The 24,749-nt window shown below is 45.7% G+C and overlaps 1 protein-coding gene across 1 annotated transcript; it reads right to left on the bottom strand.

Annotated features, from left to right (window-relative positions):
* Positions 1 to 2,527: 2,527 nt before the first annotated feature.
* LOC118363876 (uncharacterized) lies at positions 2,528 to 6,365 on the bottom strand. Its single transcript, XM_035745162.2, has 4 exons — positions 5,968 to 6,365; positions 3,327 to 3,410; positions 3,015 to 3,146; positions 2,528 to 2,914 (listed from the first exon to the last, which is right to left on the bottom strand). The coding sequence occupies exons 1-4, from the start codon at positions 6,332 to 6,334 to the stop codon at positions 2,634 to 2,636; spliced, it is 864 nt and encodes a 287-aa protein (XP_035601055.1). The 5' UTR covers positions 6,335 to 6,365; the 3' UTR covers positions 2,528 to 2,633.
* Between the last annotated feature and the right edge of the window lie 18,384 nt (positions 6,366 to 24,749).

Consider the following 24,749-nt stretch of genomic DNA (forward strand, 5'->3'; position numbering starts at 1 on the left):
TGGTCTTTACCACTGAGGGATGGAGAGGGAGCAGTTCAGTAGTGTACAGTTCAGTAGTGTACAGTTCAGTAGTGTACAGTTCTGTATAGTGTACATTTCAGTATAGTGTACAGTTCAGTATAGTGTACAGTTCAGTAGTGTACAGTTCAGTATAGTGTACAGTTCAGTAGTGTACAGTTCAGTAGTGTACAGTTCAGTATAGTGTACAGTTCAGTATAGTGTACAGTTCAGTAGTGTACAGTTCAGTATAGTGTACAGTTCAGTAGTGTACAGTTCAGTATAGTGTACAGTTCAGTAGTGTACAGTTCAGTATAGTGTACAGTTCAGTATAGTGTACAGTTCAGTATAGTGTACAGTTCAGTAGTGTACAGTTCAGTATAGTGTACAGTTCAGTAGTGTACAGTTCAGTAGTGTACAGTTCTGTATAGTGTACATTTCAGTATAGTGTACAGTTCAGTATAGTGTACAGTTCAGTATAGTGTACAGTTCAGTAGTGTACAGTTCAGTAGTGTACAGTTCAGTAGTGTACAGTTCAGTAGTGTACAGTTCAGTATAGTGTACAGTTCAGTATAGTGTACAGTTCAGTATAGTGTACAGTTCAGTAGTGTACAGTTCAGTATAGTGTACAGTTCAGTAGTGTGCAGTTCAGTAGTGTACAGTTCTGTATAGTGTACATTTCAGTATAGTGTACAGTTCAGTATAGTGTACAGTTCAGTAGTGTACAGTTCAGTATAGTGTACAGTTCAGTAGTGTACAGTTCAGTATAGTGTACAGTTCAGTATAGAGTACAGTTCAGTAGTGTACAGTTCTGTATAGTGTACAGTTCAGTAGTGTACAGTTCAGTAGTGTACAGTTCAGTAGTGTACAGTTCTGTATAGTGTACAGTTCAGTATAGTGTACAGTTCAGTATAGTGTACAGTTCAGTAGTATACAGTTCAGTAGTGTACAGTTCAGTATAGTGTACAGTTCAGTATAGTGTACAGTTCAGTATAGTGTACAGTTCAGTAGTATACAGTTCAGTAGTGTACAGTTCAGTAGTGTACAGTTCAGTAGTTTACAGTTCTGTATAGTGTACAGTTCAGTAGTATACAGTTCAGTAGTGTACAGTTCAGTAGTGTACAGTTCAGTAGTGTACAGTTCAGTATAGTATACAGTTCAGTATAGTGTACAGTTCAGTATAGTGTACAGTTCAGTATAGTGTACAGTTCAGTATAGTGTACAGTTCAGTAGTGTACAGTTCTGTATAGTGTACAGTTCAGTAGTGTACAGTTCAGTATAGTGTACAGTTCAGTATAGTGTACAGTTCAGTATAGTGTACAGTTCAGTAGTGTACAGTTCAGTATAGTGTACAGTTCAGTAGTGTACAGTTCAGTATAATGTACAGTTCAGTAGTGTACAGTTCTGTATAGTGTACAGTTCAGTAGTGTACAGTTCAGTAGTGTACAGTTCAGTATAGTGTACAGTTCAGTATAGTGTACAGTTCAGTAGTGTACAGTTCAGTATAGTGTACATTTCAGTAGTGTACAGTTCAGTAGTGTACAGTTCAGTAGTGTACAGTTCAGTATAGTGTACAGTTCAGTATAGTGTACAGTTCAGTAGTGTACAGTTCAGTATAGTGTACATTTCAGTAGTGTACAGTTCAGTATAGTGTACAGTACCAGTATAGTGTACAGTACCAGTATAGTGTACAGTACCAGTATAGTGTACAGTTCAGTCGTGTACAGTACCAGTATAGTGTACAGTTCAGTAGTGTACAGTACCAGTATAGTGTACAGTTCAGTCGTGTACAGTACCAGTATAGTGTACAGTTCAGTAGTGTATAGTACCAGTATTTGTAAGTCGCTCTGGATAAGAGCGTCTGCTAAATGACTTAAATGTAAATGTAAATGTAAATGCAGTATAGTGTACAGTTCAGTAGTGTACAGTTCAGTATAGTGTACAGTACCAGTATAGTGTACAGTACCAGTATAGTGTACAGTTCAGTCGTGTACAGTACCAGTATAGTGTACAGTTCAGTAGTGTACAGTACCAGTATAGTGTACAGTTCAGTAGTGTACAGTTCAGTATAGTGTACAGTTCAGTAGTGTACAGTTCAGTAGTGTACAGTTCAGTATAGTGTACAGTTCAGTAGTGTACAGTTCAGTAGTGTACAGTTCAGTAGTGTACAGTACCAGTATAGTGTACAGTTCAGTCGTGTACAGTACCAGTATAGTGTACAGTTCAGTAGTGTATAGTACCAGTATTTGTAAGTCGCTCTGGATAAGAGCGTCTGCTAAATGACTTAAATGTAAATGTAAATGTAAATGCAGTATAGTGTACAGTTCAGTAGTGTACAGTTCAGTAGTGTACAGTTCAGTATAGTGTACAGTTCAGTAGTGTACAGTTCAGTATAGTGTACAGTTCAGTAGTGTACAGTTCAGTATAGTGTGTGATTTAGCATTGCTTCTGGTGTATTGTCACTTAGTAAATCTGGCTCATAATGACAACCCTTAGATCTTTAGATCTTCGCTTTACAAAGGATGTGTGATTCTTCTCCCCTTTTCAAGATGTGTTTATTGATCGTAAGGCCCTCCGCGAGGCCCTGACATTCAAACTCCTCTTTACATGAGACCATCACAGTATTTCTGATGTTGTCACACAGTGAAAAGCAGGAAACCACTGAAGATGTTTTGATTATATGAGTTATCATAGAGTCTGAAGCTCGCAGGGAGACGCATGTACACCACGTCTCCCTCCTCCAGCTCCAGAATGACTCCATTAGATAAATGGATCCAGTATCCATGGCTATTGTAATGATAGTTAGACATGGTCGCCTGCCCATTCTTTAACATGGATATACCCATGTAACCAAGCCCATGTTGAGCAGCGGTGAATCTGATGTAGTAGACGCCTCTCACTGGTGCTGTGAAGGCACCTGCAGCAGAGGACAAGAAGAGAGGGGTCAACTCTTTACTTTTCTCCACTTCAACTCTGGCACACGGAACACCACCTCTGGACAGAAACAGGCATCTTACCTGTAATCGGGCTGTAGGCCTTGCCGATGTTGGTGATGACTCTGGTGTAGACCAGGTTGGCGTCAGTATTGAAGGGACCTATGGGTCCCTTATCGTTCAAACCAGCAGCAGAGAAAGCCACTTTTGGTCTGTCTGTGAATACAGGAGAGAAAACACACAGTCCCACTTAGAGCGTTATTTTGTTCTGTCCCCACGATGATAGTTCTGTGCAATGCTCCGTGACTGAAACAACAACAGGGTGATGAGACGTTAGATGTGAGACATGTGAGCTGTAGTTCTTCTCTCAACGGCCGGGTCTGGATCTGTCGTTACCTGTGTTCTGTTTCTTCAGTTCCTCAACATCATTCCTCGTGGTGGTCAGTTCTCTCTCACTGGCACTCAGTCTGGCCTCCAGGGCTGAAGAAGATCAAAGACACATCAATATTCCACCAGCAAAATATGTCATATGTTTTGTGGTTTAGTAATGATATTGATTCAATTAATATATACAGAACAAAAATATAAACGCAACATGTAAAGTGTTGGTCCCATGTTTCATGAGCTGAAATAAAAGATCCCAGAAATGTTCCATACCCACAAAAAGTTTATTTCTCTCAAATGCGGTGCACAAATCTGTTTACATCCCTGTTAGTGAGCATTTCTCCTTTGCCAAGATAATCCACCCACCTGACAGGTGTGGCATGTACAGTGGGGCAAAAAAGTATTTAGTCAGCCACCAATTGTGCAAGTTCTCCCACTTAAAAATATGAGAGAGGCCTGTAATTGTCATCATAGGTACACTTCAACTATGACAGACAAAATGAGAAGAAAAAATCCAGAAAATCACATTGTAGGATTTTTAATGAATTTATTTGCAAATTATGGTAGAAAATAAGTATTCGGTCACCTACAAACAAGCAAGATTTCTGGCTCTCACAGACGTGTAACTTCTTCTTTAAGAGGGTCCTCTGTCCTCCACTCGTTACCTGTATTAATGGCACCTGTTTGAACTTGTTATCAGTATAAAAGACACCTGTCCACAACCTCAAACAGTCACACTCCAAACTCCACTATGGCCAAGACCAAAGAGATGTCAAAGGACACCAGAAACAAAATTGTAGACCTGCACCAGGCTGGGAAGACTGAATCTGCAATAGATAAGCAGCTTGGTTTGAAGAAATCAACTGTGGGAGCAATTATTAGGAAATGGAAGACATACAAGACCACTGATAATCTCCCTCGATCTGGGACTCCATGCAAGATCTCACCCCGTGGGGTCAAAATGATCATAAGAACGGTGAGCAAAAATCCCAGAACCACACAGGGGGACCTAGTGAATGACCTGCAGAGAGCTGGGACCAAAGTAACAAAGCCTACCATCAGTAACACACTACGCCGCCAGGGACTCAAATCCTGCAGTGCCAGACGTGTCCCCCTGCTTAAGCCAGTACATGTCCAGGCCCGTCTGAAGTTTGCTAGAGAGCATTTGGATGAACCAGAAGAAGATTGGGAGAATGTCATATGGTCAGATGAAACCAACATATAACTTTTTGGTAAAAACTCAACTCGTTGTGTTTGGAGGACAAAGAATGCTGAGTTGCATCCAAAGAACACCATACCTACTGTGAAGCATGGGGGTGGAAACATCATGCTTTGGGGCTGTTTTTCTGCAAAGGGACCAGGACGACTGATCCGTGTAAAGGAAAGAATGAATGGGGCCATGTATCGTGAGATTTTGAGTGAAAACCTCCTTCCATCAGCAAGGGCATTGAAGATGAAACGTGGCTGCATGACAATGGTCCCAAACACACCGCCCGGGCAACAAAGGAGTGGCTTCGTAAGAAGCATTTGAAGGTCCTGGAGTGGCCTAGCCAGTCTCCAGATCTCAACCCCATAGAAAATCTTTGGAGGGAGTTGAAAGTCTGTGTTGCCCAGCAACAGCCCCGAATGGGCCAAAATACCAGCAAAGTGTGTGAAAACCTTGTGAAGACTTACAGAAAACGGTTGACCTCTGTCATTGCCAACAAAGGGTATAAAACATAAGTATAACCATAATTTGCAAATAAATTCATTAAAAATCCTACAATGTGATTTTCTGGATTTTTTCTTCTCATTTTGTCTGTCATAGTTGAAGTGTACCAATGATGAAAATGACAGGCCTCTCTCATCTTTTTAAGTGGGAGAACTTGCACAATTGGTGGCTGACTAAATACTTTTTTTGCCCCACTGTATAGGAGCTGATTAAACAGTAAGATCATTACACAGGTGCACCTTGTGCTGGGGGCAATAAAAGGCCACTCTAAAATGTGCAGTTTTGTTGCTGACTGCAGGAGCCACCAAAGCTGTTGCTAGAGAATTGAATGTTAATTTCTCTACCATAAGCCACCTCCAACGTTGTTTTAGAGAATTTGGCAGCACATCCAACCGGTTTCATGACCGCAGACCATGTTTAACAACGCCAGCGCATGACCTCCACATCAGGCTTCTTCTGCATCTGCGGGATCGTCTGAGACCAGCCACCCGGACAGCTGATGAAATGTTAATGGAATTTATATGTTTAAATACATTTTTGACTATCATAGCTGGGCCTCCGTCTGTTTCATTCAACCAGTATCTTACAAATTCTGGGTTGCAGACCGAGTAGTTTAATTGAATTATGAACATTGAGAACATAATTCTCGTAACATGAAACTGAGGATTATTTCTGTCTGTAATAAAGCCCTTTTGTGTGGAAAAAAAATAATTCTGATTGGATGGGCCTTGCTTCCCAGTGGGCCTGGGAAGGCATAGGCCCACCCACTTGGGGGCCAGGCCCACCAATGGCTGCGCCCCTGCCCAGTCATGTGAAATCCATAAATCAGGGCCTAATGAATTTATTTCAATTGACTGAAATCCTTCTATGAACTGGAACTCAGTAGAATTGTAGAAGTTGTTGCATTTATATTTTTGGTCAGTATTTATAGACCAATGTTACCTGCATCATCTTTCTCCAGTTCCGCCACTTTGGCCTTAGTGACCATCAGCTGGATTCTTAGGTCCATCACTGTGTTTTTCTGTGTCTCTACCTCACCCTCACAGGCTGTCACTCTGCCCTCCATCGCCCTCAGCTTCTCTCTCTGCTCCATCACCATGTCTCTCAGGCCCTTCATCTCATCCCAGATGTCAGGTTGCGTGGTCGCACGTTCGCCGGTCACCTCTGTAGCTTCGCTCCCTGGGCTCTCTCTCCCTGCACTGTGTCCCTGTTGAGTGATGTCACTCTCTCTGACCCGTCCACTCTCCTCCTGAGTCCATGTCCCAGACAGACAGAACAGTAACACAAGCAGAGCTACAGCACCCCTCATTCTGAAACGATACCTTTTCAGATATGATGCACTTCATGAGGCTCAGACCCCCTCCTTATATACACACATCAGTTAAGCAGTATGTGTACAAGAGACACGTCATAAAAAGTCAAGGTTAAAAACAAGACGATTTGATCACGTTTTGGGGCTGGTCAGCTCTATCAATGCTGTATAAGACTGTGAGACGTCTGCACCTGTTGTTTAAGTGACGGATCCCCTGACGTCAGCTGTTGTCAACTACCTGCTGCTATCGGGTTGGAATGTAGTTGCAGGGTGCTTTTTCAGACCGATATGGGAATGTTTTGGTGACGGAATGATGTGGCTCTTCCTTAGTGCTGCACGGTCCAAAAACAATAGTGTGTGTTTGACTGTGTCTATGTGTTCCTTCCTAAGCAGCACGTGCACAGAAGACAGGTCACTCAACGGAGAAATGGAAACTATAGCCAGGGGCATTCTGGTAAGACTCGCCTCGCAAGCAGGTCAGCTCAGTCCGTGTTGTATAAGACCGTGAGAAGGCTGCAACTGTTGTTTAGGAAATGATCTACAACGACCTGAACCAGAATTCTCTCCTACATACAGCTCACTAACAGTATTTACAAGTGACTAACCGTACAACATACTATTAACACATTGGAGAGTATGTGTAGCAGGTTTAACAGAATAGCAGAATGTAAACGAAGATATTTAAATGTTTTAGCATAGTTTTTTATGTTTTGTCCTGCAAACACCTGACCCCTAATGACGACCCTTCGGTCTTTGGATCAGTACTTTACAAAAGATGCACGATTCTACTTGTTTTCAAGACGTTTTTATTGATAGAAGTAAGAGGAGCCATTTTGGATCATTTTAGACCATGACAGCATCCATGATTTTCTCACACAGTGAAGAGCAGGAAGCCACTGAAAGGTGTTTCTCTGCTGTCAACGAGCCTGTTCCCTAAAGGGAGACGCATGTACACCACATCTCCTTCCTCCAGCTCTAGGCTGAGTCCATTAGACAGTGTCTCATTCCCTCCAGCATTATTCCCACGACTGTACATGATGCTCTGCCCATTCTTGGACATGGATATACCCATGTACTCTCAACTCGCAGTATGAGAAGCAGTGACTCGGATGTAGTAGACACTGGTGCTGTGAAGGCATCTGCAGCAGAGGACAAGAAGAGAGGTGTCAACTCTTTACTTTTCTCCACTTCAACTCGGGCACACGGAAGGACAGACAGAAACAGGCATCTTCCGGCTGTCACTCGGTGAAAGTTACCTGTAATCGGGCTGTAGGCCTTGCCGATGTTGGTGATGACCCTGGAGTATACCAGTGTGGTTTCAGTATTGAATGGGCCTACAGATCCTGAATCAGTCAAACCAGCAGAGAAGGCTACCTTTGGTCTGTCTGTGAACACAGGAGAGGAAACACTGTCCCAGTTAGAGAGAATTCACTATGTTCTGTCCTTTAGATGATGTACACTACATGACCAAAAGTATGTGGACACCTGCTCGTCGAATATCTCAATCCAAAATCATGTGCATTAATATGGAGTTGGCCTCCCCCTTTGCTGCTATAACAGCCTCCACTCTTCTGGGAAGGCTTTCCACTAGATGTTGGAACATTGCTTCCATTCAGCCACAAGAGCATTAGAGAGATCGGCACTGATGTTGGGCGATTATGCCTGGCTCATAGTCGGCGTTCCAATTCATCCCAAAGGTGTTCGATATGGTTGAGGTCCGGGCTCTGGGCAGGCCAGTCAAGTTATTCCACACCAATCTCGACAAACCATTTCTGTATGGACCTCGCTTTGTGCCCGGGGGCATTGTCATGCTGAAACAGGAAAGGGCCTTTCTCAAACTGTTGCCACAAAGTTGAATGCACAGAATCGTCTAGTGTCATTGTATGCTGTAGTGTTAAGATTTTCCTTCACTGGAACTATGGGGCCTAGCCCGAACCATGAAAAACAGGCCCAGACTATGATTCCTCCCCCACCAAACTTTACAGTTGGAACTATGCACTCAGACAGGTAGCATTCTCCTGGCATCCGCCAAAGCCAGATTTGTTTGTCGGACTGGCAGATGGTGAAACGTGATTTATCACTCCAGAGAACGCATTTCCACTGCTCCAGAGTCCAATGGCAGCGAGCTTTACACCACCTCAGCCAACACTTGGCATTGTGCATGGTGATCTTAGGCTTGTGTGCGGCTGCTGGGCCATGGAAACCCATTTCATAAAGCTCCCGACCAACAGTTCTTGTGCTGACGTTGCTTCCAGAGGCAGTTTGGAACTCGGTAGTGAGTGTTGCAACCGAGGACAGACGATTTGTACATGCTAAGCGCTTCAGCACCCGGTGGTCCCGTTCTATGAGCTTGTGTGGTCTACCACTTTGCGGCTGAGCCGTTGTTGCTCCTAGGCGTTTCCACTTCACAATAACAGCACTTAGAGTTGACCGGGGCAGCTCTAGCAGCGCAGAAATTTGACGAACTGACTTGTTGGAAAGGTGGCATCCCATGACGGTGCCACGTTGAAAGTCACTGAGCTCTTCAGTAAGGCCATTCTACTGCCAATGTTTGTCTATGGAGATTGCACGGTGGTGTGCTCGATTTTATTCACTTGTCAGCAACTGGTGTGGCTGAAATAGCAGAATCCACAAATTTGAAAGGGTGTCCACATACTTGTTTTTATATGTAGTGTATATCAGAACAACAACAGAGAGACAGGCCTTAGACATCAACAATCATGTCAAACATAACTCCTCTCTCAATGACTGATTCTGGATCCTGAATGACTGTTAGTGAGGTGCACATTTGTTTTACTTGAAACCTCTCTTCAGCTCCATAGTCGTTTTAAAACAAATCTCTCTGTCGTCAGCTCCTCCACCTTACAGTCTGGCCTCCAGGGTTAGAAGGATATTCAAATAATTGTATTTTTACATATTTATTTCCACATGTAAAAAACAGAACAACATCCCTTCCTGTCATTACCTGTATTCTGTCTCTTCAGTTCCTGAACATCTTTCCTAGTGGCGGTCAGCTTACTCTCGCTGGCTCTCAGTCTGGCCTCCAGGGTTAAGGACACACGTGACACCAGTTATCCAAAGATATCAATTTTTGTGGGGTATTTATTAGGATCCCTATTAGCCGCTGGAAAACCATGTCTCTCAACTCCTTCATCTCGGTCCAGATGTCAGGGGTGGTGGTCTGTTCATTGGTCGTCTCTGTAGCTTCGCTCCCTCGGCTCTCTCTCCCTGCACTGTGTCCCTGTTGAGTGATGTCACTCTCTATGACCCCTCCACTCTCCTTCTGAGTCCATGTCCCAGACAGACAGAACACCCTCCACTCTCCTCCTGAGTCCATGCCCCAGACAGACAGAACACCCTCCACTCTCCTTCTGAGTCCATGTCCCAGACAGAACACCCTTCACTCTCCTCCTGAGTCCATGCCCCAGACAGACAGAACACCTTCCACTCTCCTCCTGAGTCCATTCCCCAGACAGAACACCCTCCACTCTCCTCCTGAGTCCATGCCCCAGACAGACAGAACACCCTCCACTCTCCTTCTGAGTCCATGTCCCAGACAGAACACCCTCCACTCTCCTCCTGAGTCCATGCCCCAGACAGACAGAACACCCTCCACTCTCCTCCTGAGTCCCTTCCCCAGACAGACAGAACACCCTCCACTCTCCTCCTGAGTCCATTCCCCAGACAGAACACCCTCCACTCTCCTCCTGAGTCCATTCCCCAAACAGACAGAACACCCTCCACTCTCCTCTTGAGTCCATGCCCCAGACAGACAGAACACCCACCACTCTCCTCCTGAGTCCATGCCCCAGACAGACAGAACACCCTCCACTCTCCTCTTGAGTCCATGTCCCAGACAGACAGAACACCCTCCACTCTCCTCTTGAGTCCATGTCCCAGACAGACAGAACACCCTCCACTCTCCTCCTGAGTCCATGCCCCAGACAGACAGAACACCCTCCACTCTCCTCCTGAGTCCATGTCCCAGACAGACAGAACACCCTCCACTCTCCTCCTGAGTCCATGTCCCAGACAGACAGAACACCCTCCACTCTCCTCCTGAGTCCATGTCCCAGACAGACAGAACACCCTCCACTCTCCTCTTGAGTCCATGTCCCAGACAGACAGAACACCCTCCACTCTCCTCCTGAGTCCATGCCCCAGACAGACAGAACACCCTCCACTCTCCTCCTGAGTCCATGCCCCAGACAGAACACCCACCACTCTCCTCCTGAGTCCATTCCCCAGACAGACAGAACACCCTCCACTCTCCTCCTGAGTCCATTCCCCAGACAGACAGAACACCCTCCACTCTCCTCCTGAGTCCATGTCCCAGACAGACAGAACACCCTCCACTCTCCTCCTGAGTCCATTCCCCAGACAGAACACCCTCCACTCTCCTCCTGAGTCCATGCCCCAGACAGACAGAACACCCTCCACTCTCCTTCTGAGTCCATGTCCCAGACAGAACACCCTCCACTCTCCTCCTGAGTCCATGCCCCAGACAGACAGAACACCCTCCACTCTCCTCCTGAGTCCATTCCCCAGACAGACAGAACACCCTCCACTCTCCTCCTGAGTCCATTCCCCAGACAGACAGAACACCCTCCACTCTCCTCCTGAGTCCATTCCCCAAACAGACAGAACACCCTCCACTCTCCTCTTGAGTCCATGTCCCAGACAGACAGAACACCCTCCACTCTCCTCCTGAGTCCATGCCCCAGACAGACAGAACACCCCCCACTCTCCTCTTGAGTCCATGCCCCAGACAGACAGAACACCCTCCACTCTCCTCCTGAGTCCATGCCCCAGACAGACAGAACACCCTCCACTCTCCTCCTGAGTCCATGCCCCAGACAGAACACCCTCCACTCTCCTCCTGAGTCCATGCCCCAGACAGACAGAACACCCTCCACTCTCCTCCTGAGTCCATGCCCCAGACAGACAGAACACCCTCCACTCTCCTCCTGAGTCCATGTCCCAGACAGACAGAACACCCTCCACTCTCCTCCTGAGTCCATTCCCCAGACAGACAGAACACCCTCCACTCTCCTCCTGAGTCCATGTCCCAGACAGACAGAACACCCTCCACTCTCCTCTTGAGTCCATGCCCCAGACAGACAGAACACCCACCACTCTCCTCCTGAGTCCATTCCCCAGACAGACAGAACACCCTCCACTCTCCTCTTGAGTCCATGTCCCAGACAGACAGAACACCCTCCACTCTCCTCTTGAGTCCATGTCCCAGACAGACAGAACACCCTCCACTCTCCTCCTGAGTCCATGCCCCAGACAGACAGAACACCCTCCACTCTCCTCCTGAGTCCATGCCCCAGACAGACAGAACACCCTCCACTCTCCTCCTGAGTCCATGTCCCAGACAGACAGAACACCCTCCACTCTCCTCTTGAGTCCATTCCCCAGACAGACAGAACACCCTCCACTCTCCTCCTGAGTCCATGTCCCAGACAGACAGAACAGCAACACAAGCAGAGCTACAGCACCCCTCATTCTGAAACGATACCTGTTCAGATATGATGGACTTTATGAGGCTCAGACCCCCTCCTTATATACACACATCAGTTAAGCAGTATGTGTACAAGAGACACGTCATAAAAAGTCAAGGTTAAAAACAAGACGATTTGATAAGTTTCATTTTTGGGCTGGACTGTTTTATTGATTTTGTAGAAATCAATAAATATCTCTCAGCTGGTAGTGCATGGCACTTGCAACACCAGGGTTGTCGGCTCAATTCCCAAGGGGGACCAGTACATAAAGAGTATTAAATATATGCACTCACTACTATTTTAGACGGGAATGTTTTGGTGACGTCATGCTGTCGCTCTTCCTGCATGGTCCAATAAGAATGTGTGTCACGTTCTGACCTTATCTCCTTTGTTTTGTCTTTGTTTTAGTATGATCAGGGCGTGAGTTGGGGTGGGCAGTCTATGTTCTTTTTTCTATGATTTGGCCTGGTATGGTTCTCAATCAGAGGCAGCTGTCAATCGTTGTCCCAGATTGAGAACCATACTTAGGTAGCCTGTTTTCACCTTTGAGTTGTGGGTGATTGTTTTCTGTTGAGTGTTTGTTTCTGCACCAGACAGAACTGTTTCGTTCATTCACTTGGTTGTTTTTGTTCAGTGTTCATTTCTTTATAAAAAAGATGGACATTTGCTGCGCATTGGTCCTCACCTTCTTCCACCAAAAACGTCCGTGACAGTGTGTACATACCTGACTGTGTCCCCCTTCCTCAGCAGTACGTGTACCAAAGACAGGTCCCTCAATGGAGATGTGGAAACTATGACCAAGGACTTCCAGATAAGGTTCACCTCGCCACAGGTCTGCTCATGTTGTAGAAGACCGTGAGAAGTATGCAACTGTTGTTTCCTAAATGATCTCCGACACCGAACCAGAATTCTCACCTACATACAGCTTACCAAAAGTATTTACAATTGACTAACTGTACAACATGCGATTTAGATTTGAAAGTTTGCATACTATAAAATGTAATATCCCCAAACAGCGTACTAAGTAAAGCTTTGTCCGTGTGCGAGTGTTTGTGTGTGTGGGCAAGGGCAAGGGCAGATCTGGAGTTCATATTTCCTCAGCCACACAGGATGTCCATAAAACATCTCACCAGGAGACCTCTCTCTGACGGACAGGTGAAACATTCCATAGTCACAGGAAACAGTTATGACCGGGAACGCCACAGGAAAACCAGGAATACCGAAAGCCATGGACGGATTTAAGACTCCGACTTCTCATTTGGCTCTGATACAGGCCCTCAGCTCAGAGAGGGCGGGTGTGCGGGCACACACGCACACACACACACACGCACACGCACACGCACACACACACACACACACACACACGCATCATAGAAACACAGCAGCCATAGATTCAGAGCTCTGATAAACATCACACTGCACCAGAGCCTCATTATCAGTTTAATATGATTCTAAATAATTCCAGATGATCTAATATGGTCAGAGTTAATAATAAAACATAATGTCACTGAAACAACTCTGACAGGTTCAGAGACATGGAAGTCAAACCTCAATAGTTAATGTGTGTGTGTTCTGTGTCCCAGTAACCCAGAGTAACCACGTAGACCTCAGCACCAGCAGATCGAGGCGGGGCTGTCGTGCGTGCGCGTGTGTGTGTGGGTGTATAGCTGTCCTGTCAGGCAGGGTCAATTGAAAACATCTGTAGACGGAAATATTTACACAGTTTAGCCTGGTGGGACTATTTTCAAGGCTGTGTGTATGTTTAATACTATGGAATAAGCGCGACATGTTGCCGTATGGAAAATGACCTCACCCTATAGAGGTGAAGGGTCACACACACACATGTATAACATATGCAACAAAATGTCACCTCTCTTGATCACACAAACTGTTTTCAGATGACACAATACATCATGTAAACACAGCTGTCAGTGTTCCTCCAAGTCTCCAAATAGACAGACTATACCAACCATATAGATCTACACCCCCATATACAGTAACCTATATACATCTAGATAACCTGCACATACTGTAGACCACCACCATATACATACATTCAGGTCTGGATACTGTAGTGGAAATTTCCTGTATTTACCAAATCATGAGAGCAAACCACACACAAGTCAGAGTTATCATTTTTACATTTTTTAATTTCACCTTTATTTAACCAGGTAGGCTAGTTGAGAACAAGTTCTCATTTGCAACTGCGACCTGGCCAAGATAAAGCATAGCAGTGTGAGCAGACAACACAGAGTTACACATGGAGTAAACAATTAACAAGTCAATAACACAATAGGAAAAAAAAAGTGGAGTCTATATACATTGTGTGCAAAAGGCATGAGGTCGGCGAATAATTACAATTTTGCAGATTAACATTGGAGTGATAAATGATCAGATGGTCATGTACAGGTAGAGATATTGGTGTGCAAAAGAGCAGAAAAGTAAATAAATAAAAACAGTATGGGGATGAGGTAGGTAAAAATGGGTGGGCTATTTGCCGATAATGTACAGCTGCAGCGATCGGTTAGCTGATCAGATAGCAGATGTTTGAAGTTGGTGAGGGAGATAAAAGTCTCCAACTTCAGCGATCATAAAGTCCATCTTTAATTATATGAGCTCCATCACAACCCTGTGACTCTCAGATCAATTCAGTGTCTATAAATGAATTCTCTGAGAGTGCTTACAAAACAGTTCTTAGTATCATTTATAGCCAAGACACACCCATCTCAACTCACATGACGAATAACAGATCTTAGGAACATTACAAAGGAAGACTTTACTTGAGAGAGGAGTATCCCATAGCCAGACTGCATTAGCTATAAATTATCGTTCAGTTTGCTCTCCTAAAACGAGGTTCTACTTCTCGTTCTTGGTACAACATAGTACCAAGACATTAGGATATATAGCAATTGTCATTTTAGGAGACACGGAGACACAGTGACTGGCACACAGACATTGTAGAGCCAAGAGATAATTGGTTCCCCCCCAATCATCCCTTCACATGGTTTAAAAGATATGACAAGCTTGACCTCTCTCCTCTCTCTCCTTTCCTCTCTTCGGCCCAAGTAACTGAACCCTGACAGAGAACAGATAACAGCCAACAGTATTATCCAAAAATAGACATTCTAATGACATATCTCACATAAGCATGAAATAAAATAAATAAAACATTTTATTTATAAATGTTACCTAAATAATTCTGATTCTGCCACGACAATACGTAACTCCCTTAAAGAGTACATGGATGCTCCGATAGACACACAGGTTATGACAGGACAGTAGATATCAACATCTAAGACTTCCCTACCACTGATGACTCCATAGTAGCATGTCGTCTTACTCTTCCTGGATTAGCCCGTACGCGTGTGTCCTGCTGGGTCCAACAACAACACTGGTGAATGGTCAATACAAGCCTGCTACGGTTTATAGACGGCCCCTATAGCTGTGTTGCACTTCACCACTACGACTGAGACATTGGACCAATCCGAAGTGACACCCTATTTCCCCTAGTGCACTATTTTAGGTCAGAGCCTTCATTTAGGACCTAGCCATGGTAGCTGATGTTTTGGCAGAGAGGAGCTGTTCACAACTCAAACCCACAATATAAATGTACGCTTTTCATACAGACAGTTCCACAGTCAGATTGTTCAGTCAGCTACAGGACCACCTGCAGGCTGACTGGTTCTCTGGCTGGTTGGTTGTTGAGAGTTGGTTGTTTGTCACGTTCTCCTTGGTTGTCGAGGACTCGTTGATTGCTGAGAAATCATTGGCTGCTAAGGGTTTGATGGTTTCCTGGTGGCTTATCAAGGGCTGTCTGTTGCCTGGTTGGTTTATAAGGGTTGGTTGGTTACCGGGTTTGTGGTTGAGTTCTCTGTTTGTTGACGACTCATTGGTTTCTAAGGGCTGGCTGTTTGTCTGGTAGGTTGCTCGAGATTGGTTGGTTACCTGATTGGTTGTTGTGGACTCGTTGGTTATTGGAAAGTCATTGCTGGCTTGGTTAGTTACCTGGTTGGTGGTTGAGGACTCATTCGTAGCTAACGGTTGGCTAGTTGCCTGGTTGATTGTCAAGGGTTGTCTGGTTGCTTGGTTGTTTGTCGGGGACTTGTTGATTCGTGAGGACTCAGTGGTTGCTAAGTATTGGCTGGGTGCCTGGTTGGTTGCTAGGGATTGACTGGTTGCCTGGCTGGTTGTCAAGGGCTGGTTAGTTGCTAAGGGTTGGGTTGTTGCCTGGTTGGTTGATGAGGACACATTGGTTGTTGGGGACTCATTGGTTGCCTGGTTGGTTTGTAGGGGTTGCCTGGTTGGATGTCAAGGGTTGGCTGGTTGCTGGTTGTTTGTCAAGTTCTCATTGTTTGTTGACGACTCATTGGTTGCTAAGGGTTGGCTGTTTGTCCGGTAGGTTGCTAGAGATTGGTTGGTTACCTGATTGGTTGTCGAGGGCTGGTTAGTTACCTGGTTGGTGGTCGAGGACTCATTAGTTGTTGAAAACACATTGGTTGTCTGGTTGGTTGCCCTGTTGGTGGCTGAGGGTTGGCTAGTTGTCTGGTTGGTTGTTGAGAACTCGTTGGTTGTTGATGAGTCATTGGTTGCTAAGGGTTTGAAAGATTCCCAGCTGGTTGTAAAGGGTTGGCTGGGGACCTGGTTAGTTGCTAAGGATAGGCTGGTTGCCTGGTTAGTTGTCGAGGGCTGGTGAGTCGCTAAGGGTTGGCTAGTTGCCTGGTTGGTTGTTGAGGACTCGTTGGTTATTGAGAAGTCATTGCTGGCTTGGTTGGTTTGTAAGGGTTGGTTAGCTACCTGGTTGGTGGTTGAGGACTCATTGGTTGCTAATGGTTGGCTGGTTGGTTGTCAAGGCTTGGCTGGTTGCTTGGTTGTTTGTCGGGGACTCGTTGATTGGTGAGGACTCAATGTTTGCTAAGGATTGACTGGGTGCCTGGTTGGTTGCTAGGGATTGACTGGTTGCCTGGTTGGTTGTCAATGGCTGGTTAGTTGTTAAGGGTTGGTTTGTTGCCTGGTTGGTTGATGAGGACACATTGGTTGTTGGGGACTCATTGGTTGCCTGGATGGTTTGTAGGGATTGGCTGGCTGCCTGGTTGGTTTGTAGAGGTTGGCTGGTTGCCTGGTTGATTTCTAGGGGTTGGCTGGTTGCCTGGATGATTGTCGAGGCCTCGCAAATCAAAATGGAAATAAGTCTGACCTTGATATGTGATTTTTGTCAATAAACTAATCTAAACTAGTTGGTTACCTGGTTGGTTGTAGAGGATCCAGTGGTTGCTAAAATTTGTCTGCTTGTCTGGTTGTTTGTCGAGGACTTCTTGGTTTTTGAGGACTCGTTGGCTGCCTGGTTGGTTGCTAAGGGTTGGCTGTTTGCCTGGTTGGCTGCTACAGGTTGGCTCGTTACCTGGATGGTTGTCGAAGACTCACATGTTGCTAAGGGCTGGGTAGTTGTTAAGGGCAGGTTACCTGTGGAGGGTTGGTTAGTTTCTAAGTGCCAGTTGTTATTGTAGCAGATCAGAGGGGGAGCACGACAAAGAGAGAAAACAAAAAGCGGTTAACACACACACACACACACACACAGATACAAACACACAGATACACACACACAGATACACACACACAGATACACACACAGATAGATACACACACAGAGATACACACCAGGCCAGTTGGGTGTGTAGGTCCTGTGTGAGCTGGTAACACTGAGCGTAGCAGCTACCCTGGGCTTCTACAAAGTCAGACAGGCTTCTCAACTGGGCAGCCTGCAACAGACAGGGTAGAACGAGAGCGTGAGCAGGTGTCTGTGTTAATACCATTGTATGTGAATGTGTGTGTGTGTGTGTGTGTGTGTTGGTACATACATGTGTAGTGTTGATTCCCTCCAGCAGTAGTCTGGTGATCTCTGACTGTCGGTCAAACACACACTGAGAGATTCTCAGCTCCATCTCTGCCTGAGAGACTTCCTGGGCCCACATCTGACGGCATTGGATAGAGATACATAGGAATCAATGAGAAGACATACAGGAACAGGACCAACCAATGAGAAAACTGCTGGTCCATTTTCATCATATCGTCCAGTCTTACTGTGCTACCTGATGTTAAAACAAGCGTGTGGGAGTGTGCATGTGTATATGTGAGGACTGACCTTCAGCCATCTGACTCGTAGGAAGCTGAACATGTAGGAGACATGAGCTACATACTCCTCTCCTAATGGGTTAGCATTTAGAACCTGAGAGAGAGAAAGAGAGAGAGAGAGAGAGAAAATAGGGAGAGGGAGAGAATGAGAGAGGAGAGAGCGATGAGACTTGACTTTTGATGCTGTGCAATGTTGACACTCTTGGAAACCTAAGGCACACCTCTCCTGACCCAACTACACATAAATCTTTCAAGCCACCACTGACCCTTCGTTAAGTCTGAGTAGGTCCAATGGATAGCAACATACGTCCAGCCTGACAAGCTCTAAATCGCATGAAAGCCAGTGAGGGCTATGGAAAAAAATGAGTTTTATTTTTTATTAAAAAATGTAATGGCAAAATAATTTAACAGTGCACCAGGGGTACTTGCTACTGTGATTCCTGAGATGCAGAGCCTTTTGGAGTATTTTGAGATTCAAAAAGTATAGTTTGTTACATTGTTTGCTAGCTCAGTTGGTTAGCGAAGGGTCAATTCATGAGGTCAGCAGTATGTGGTCAGCAGTATGAGGTCAGCAGTATGAGAGCTGTATGAGGTCAGCAGTATGAGGTCAGCAGTATGTCAGCTGCATGAGGTCAGCAGTATGTGGTCAGCAGTATGTGGTCAGCAGTATGTCAGCTGTATGAGGTCAGCAGTATGTGGTCAGCAGTATGTGGTCAGTAGTATGAGGTCAGCAGTATGAGGTCAGCAGTATGAATGAGGTCAGCAGTATGAATGAGGTCAGCAGTATGAGGTCAGCAGTATGAGGTCGGCAGTATGAGGTCGGCAGTATGAGGTCGGCAGTATGAGGTCGGCAGTATGTGGTCAGCAGTATGAGGTCGGCAGTATGTGGTCAGCAGTATGAGGTCAGCAGTATGAGGTCAGCAGTATGAGGTCAGCAGTATGAGAGCTGTATGAGGTCAGCAGTATGTCAGCTGTATGAGGTCAGCAGTATGAGGTCAGCAGTATGTCAGCTGCATGAGGTCAGCAGTATGTGGTCAGCAGTATGTATTCAGTAGTATGAGGTCAGCAGTATGAATGAGGTCAGCAGTATGAATGAGGTCAGCAGTATGAATGAGGTCAGCAGTATGAGGTCAGCAGTATGAGGTCAGCAGTATGAGGTCAGCAGTATGAGGTCAGCAGTATGAGGTCAGCAGTATGAGGTCAGCAGTATGAGGTCAGCAGTATGAGGTCAGCAGTATGAGGTCGGCAGTATGTGGTCAGCAGTATGAGGTCAGCAATATGAAGTCAGCAGTGTGAAGTCAGCAGTGTGAAGTCAGCAGTGTGAAGTCAGCAGTGTGAGGTCAACTGTATGAGATCAGCAGTATGTGGTCAGCAGTCAGCAGTATGAGGTCAGCAGTATGAAGTCAGCAGTATGAATGAGGTCAAATCAAATCAAATTTTATTTGTCACATACACATGGTTAGCAGATGTTAATGCGAGTGTAGCGAAATGCTTGTGCTTCTAGTTCCGACAATGCAGTAATAACCAACAAGTAATCTTACTAACAATTCCAAAACTACTGTCTTATACACAGTGTAAGGGGATAAAGAATATGTACATAAGGATATATGAATGAGTGATGGTACAGAGCAGCATAGGCAAGATACAGTAGATGGTATCGAGTACAGTATATACATATGAGATGAGTATGTAAACAAAGTGGCATAGTTAAAGTGGCTAGTGATACATGTATTACATAAGGATGCAGTCGATGATATAGAGTACATTATATACGTATGCATATGAGATGAATAATGTAGGGTAAGTAACATTATATAAGGTAGCATTGTTTAAAGTGGCTAGTGATATATAGGTATTCCTCTTGTCCAGATGGGTTAGGGCAGTGTGCAGTGTGGTTGAGATAGCATCGTCTGTGGACCTATTTGGGCGGTAAGCAAATCGGAGTGGGTCTAGGGTGTCAGGTAGGGTGGAGGTGATATGGTCCTTGACTAGTCTCTCAAAGCACTTCATGATGACGGAAGTGAGTGCTACGGGGCGGTAGTCGTTTAGCTCAGTTACCTTAGCTTTCTTGGGAACAGGAACAATGGTGGCCCTCTTGAAGCATGTGGGAACAGCAGACTGGTATAGGGATTGATTGAATATGTCCGTAAACACACCGGCCAGCTGGTCTGCGCATGCTCTGAGGGCGTGGCTGGGGATGCCGTTTGGGCCTGCAGCCTTGCGAGGGTTAACACGTTTAAATGTCTTACTCACCTCGGCTGCAGTCAAGGAGAGACCGCATGTTTTCGTTGCAGGCCGTGTCAGTGGCACTGTATTGTCCTCAAAGCGGGCAGAAAAGTTATTTAGTCTGCCTGGGAGCAAGACATCCTGGTCCGTGACTGGGCTGGATTTCTTCCTGTAGTCCGTGATTGACTGTAGACCCTGCCACATGCCTCTTGTGTCTTGAGCCGTTGAATTGAGATTCTACTTTGTCTCTGTACTGACGCTTAGCTTGTTTGATAGCCTTGCGGAGTGAATAGCTGCACTGTTTGTATTCGGTCATGTTACCAGACACCTTGCCCTGATTAAAAGCAGTGGTTCGCGCTTTCAGTTTCACACGAATGCTGCCATCAATCCACGGTTTCTGGTTAGGGAATGTTTTAATCGTTGCTATGGGAACGACATCTTCAACGCACGTTCTAATGAACTCGCACACCGAATCAGCGTATTCGTCAATGTTGTTATCTGACGCAATACGAAACCTATCCCAGTCCACGTGATGGAAGCAGTCTTGGAGTGTGGAGTCAGCTTGGTCGGACCAGCGTTGGACAGACCTCAGCGTGGGAGCCTCTTGTTTTAGTTTCTGTCTATAGGCAGGGATCAACAAAATGGAGTCGTGGTCAGCTTTTCCGAAAGGGGGGCGGGGCAGGGCCTTATATGCGTCGTGGAAGTTAGAGTAACAATGATCCAAGGTTTTTCCACCCCTGTTTGCGCAATCGATATGCTGATAAAATTTAGGGAGTCTTGTTTTCAGATTAGCCTTGTTAAAATCCCCAGCTACAATGAATGCAGCCTCCGGATAAATGGTTTCCAGTTTGCAAAGAGTTAAATAAAGTTCGTTCAGAGCCATCGATGTGTCTGCTTTGGGGGGGGATATATACGGCTGTGATTATAATCGAAGATAATTCTCTTGGTAGATAATGCGGTCTACATTTGATTGTGAGGAATTCTAAATCAGGTGAACAGAAGGATTTGAGTTCCTGTATGTTTCTTTCGTCACACCATGTCTCGTTAGCCATAAAGCATACGCCCCCGCCCCTCTTCTTACCAGAAAGGTGTTTGTTTCTGTCGGCGCGATGCGTGGAGAAACCAGTTGGCTGCACCGCCTCGGAGAAGGTTCTCTCCAGTGAGCCATGTTTCCGTGAAGCACAGAACGTTACAGTCTCTGATGTCCCTCTGGAATGCTACCCTTGCTCGGATTTCATCAACCTTGTTGTCTAGAGACTGGACATTGGCGAGAAGAATGCTAGGGAGTGGTGCATGGTGTGCCCGTCTCCGGAGTCTGACCAGAAGACCGCCTCGTTTCCCTCTTTTTCGGAGTTGTTTTTTTGGGTCGCTGCATGCGATCCATTCCGTTGTCCTGTTTGTAAGGCAGAACACAGGATCCGCGTCGCGAAAAACATATTCTTGGTCGTACTGATGGTGAGTTGACGCTGATCTTATATTCAGTAGTTCTTCTCGACTGTATGTAATGAAACCTAAGATGACCTGGGGTACTAATGTAAGAAATAACTAAAAACTAAAAACTGCATAGTTTCCTAGGAACGCGAAGCAAGGCGGCCATCTCTGTCGGCGCCGGAAGTATGAATGAGGTCAGCAGTATGAGGTCAGCAGTATGTCAGCTGTATGAGGTCAGCAGTATAAGGTCAGCAGTATGATGTCAGCAGTATGAGGTCAGCAGTATGTGGTCAGCAGTATGTGGTCAGCTGTATGTGGTCAGCAGTATGAGGTCAGCAGTATGAGGTCAGCAGTATGAGGTCAGCAGTACAAGGTCAGCAGTATGTCAGCTGTATGAGGTCAGCAGTATGATGTCAGCAGTATGTGGTCAGCAGTATGTGGTCAGCAGTATGTGGTCAGCAGTATGTGGTCAGCAGTATGAGGTCAGCAGTATGAGGTCAGCAGTATGAGGTCAGCAGTATGTGGTCAGCAGTATGTGGTCAGCAGTATGTGGTCAGCTGTATGAGGTCAGCAGTATGAGGTCAGCAGTATATCAGCTGTATGAGGTCAGCAGTATATCAGCTGTATGAGGTCAGCAGTATATCAGCTGTATGAGGTCAGCAGTATATCAGCTGTATGAGGTCAGCAGTATATCAGCTGTATGAGGTCAGCAGTATAAGGTTAGAAGTATATCAGCTGTATGAGGTCAGCAATATGTCAGCTGTACATGGTCAGCAGTATGAGATCAGCAGTATGTCAGCTGTATGAGGCCAGCAATATGTCAGCTGTACGTGGTCAGCAGTATGTCAGCTGTATGAGGTCAGCAGTATAAGGTCAGAAGTATATCAGCTGTATGAGGTCAGCAGTATAAGGTCAGCAGTATATCAGCTGTATGTGGTCAGCAGTATGTCAGCTGTACGAGGTCAGCTGTATGTCAGCTGTATGAGGTCAGCAGTATAATGTCAGCAGTATATCAGCTGTATGAGGTCAGCAGTATAAGGTCAGCAGTATATCAGCTGTATGAGGTCAGCAGTATAAGGTCAGCAGTATATCAGCTGTATGAGGTCAGCAGTATATCAGCTGTATGATGTCAGCAGTATGTGGTCAGCAGTATATCAGCTGTATGAGGTCAGCAGTATAAGGTCAGCAGTATATCAGCTGTATGTGGTCAGCAGTATGAGGTCAGCAGTATGTCAGCTGTACGAGGTCAGCAGTATAAGGTCAGAAGTATATCAGCTGTATGAGGTCAGCAGTATAAGGTCAGCAGTATATCAGCTGTATGAGGTCAGCAGTATGTCAGCTGTATGAGGTCAGCAGTATGTCAGCTGTATGAGGTCAGCAGTATAATGTCAGCAGTATATCAGCTGTATGAGGTCAGCAGTATATCAGCTGTATGAGGTCAGCAGTATGTCAGCTGTATGAGGTCAGCAGTATGTCAGCTGTATGAGGTCAGCAGTATATCAGCTGTATGTGGTCAGCAGTATGTCAGCTGTACGAGGTCAGCAGTATGTCAGCTGTATGAGGTCAGCAGTATAAGGTCAGCAGTATATCAGCTGTATGAGGTCAGCTGTATAAGGTCAGCAGTGTGTGTGTTCTCACCCGGGCCTCACTGTCTGCTTCCTGTGCCTTTCTCAGTCTGGCCTTCGCAATGTCCAGATCTAACCGCTTATTCACCAGCTGCCTGCGCTCATTCTACACACACACACACACACACACACACACACACACACACACAGTTGTCGGAGTGTATTTGTGTGTGTGTGTTGTGATGTGGTGTGGTGTGTGTACCTGTATGACTGTGTATTCCTGGTCAGTAAACCTCCGTAGAGGAGACAGGAAGTTGATGTCTGTACTCTGGATCAGCTTCTTGTTTGGATCAGCTTCTGATGATTTTGTCAGTCCAGGTCTTCGTGGACTCTGCTCTGTCCAGGAGACTCTCCAACCGGCTGTCCAACTCTGTCTTCTCAGCCTGTCCCAGAGCTTCCTCCGTATACTGAGGAGATACAACACGTCATCTATGTGTGTGTTGTAGATGCAGTTTCAAAGGATCACATGGAATCACATTTGAGGAATGGCTGCGCCGGAGACCGTCGCTGTCCACTGTCACGTGGTGCTGAACATGACGTTGTCCATATGAATGGTGCTGAATCACCGATTACTGACCAGCGGCTTTGTTCACTTGAGCACAATTTATTTGTTTTTTAATAATAATAAATGTTTTATTTATTTTACTAGGCAAGTCAGATTCTTATTTACAATGACAGCCTAGGAACAGTGGGTTAACTGCGTTGTTCAGCGGCAGAATGACAGATTTGTCAGCTCAGGGACTCGATCTAGCAACCTTTCGGTTACTAGTCCAACGCTCCAACCACTAGGCTACCTGCCGCACCAAATACACATCCGTCATCTCCGCTACTATGTAACTGAATCAGATTGACATAAATCGACCCTTGAATATCACTGAAGTTAAATTCAACATCTCCCTAACCTGAACTGCTCGGTTGATAAACGCGCCCCCGTCCACAGCGAGCCTCGTGATATCCATCTGGTCAAGGTCGGGCCGATCTCCTACGGCGCAACGAGCTAGGCTAGTTGTCTAGCAGCCGTGGACAGCTATAAAAAGACATCTCTTCTAAACGGATTACTGGCATGTGAAAAACTGAGACCGTAAACAACGAACATTCTCGAAAGACAGAGTATGACTAGCGGTGATGTATTCTGTCATAACATTTTTCACACAGAGGAGCTAAGAATATCCATCATATCAGCTCGCGTTGTTTGAATGAATGACAGCAGAATCTGTTTACCTCTCCAGTAGCTCGTTTCTCTATTCGCGGTTTTAGGTGATTTTGGTGACGCCAATGGGCTGCTGCAAAGGACATTTGTCGCGCTATGACGCTAAAGAAGATTAGGCATCCCGCCAAATTTCAAACCCCCTCTGTCATGTGAGTGAATACTTCTTGTATATTTCTGTTCCTGTTTCAACTATCACCAGACAGACTGACTGGCCCCTCAGTAATCTGAACAGGGTGATGAGATTAGACCACACACACACACACACACACACACACACACCAGCA

This window comes from Oncorhynchus keta, chromosome 30, assembly GCF_023373465.1.
Source record: "Oncorhynchus keta strain PuntledgeMale-10-30-2019 chromosome 30, Oket_V2, whole genome shotgun sequence".
NCBI classification, from domain to species: Eukaryota; Metazoa; Chordata; class Actinopteri; order Salmoniformes; family Salmonidae; genus Oncorhynchus; species Oncorhynchus keta.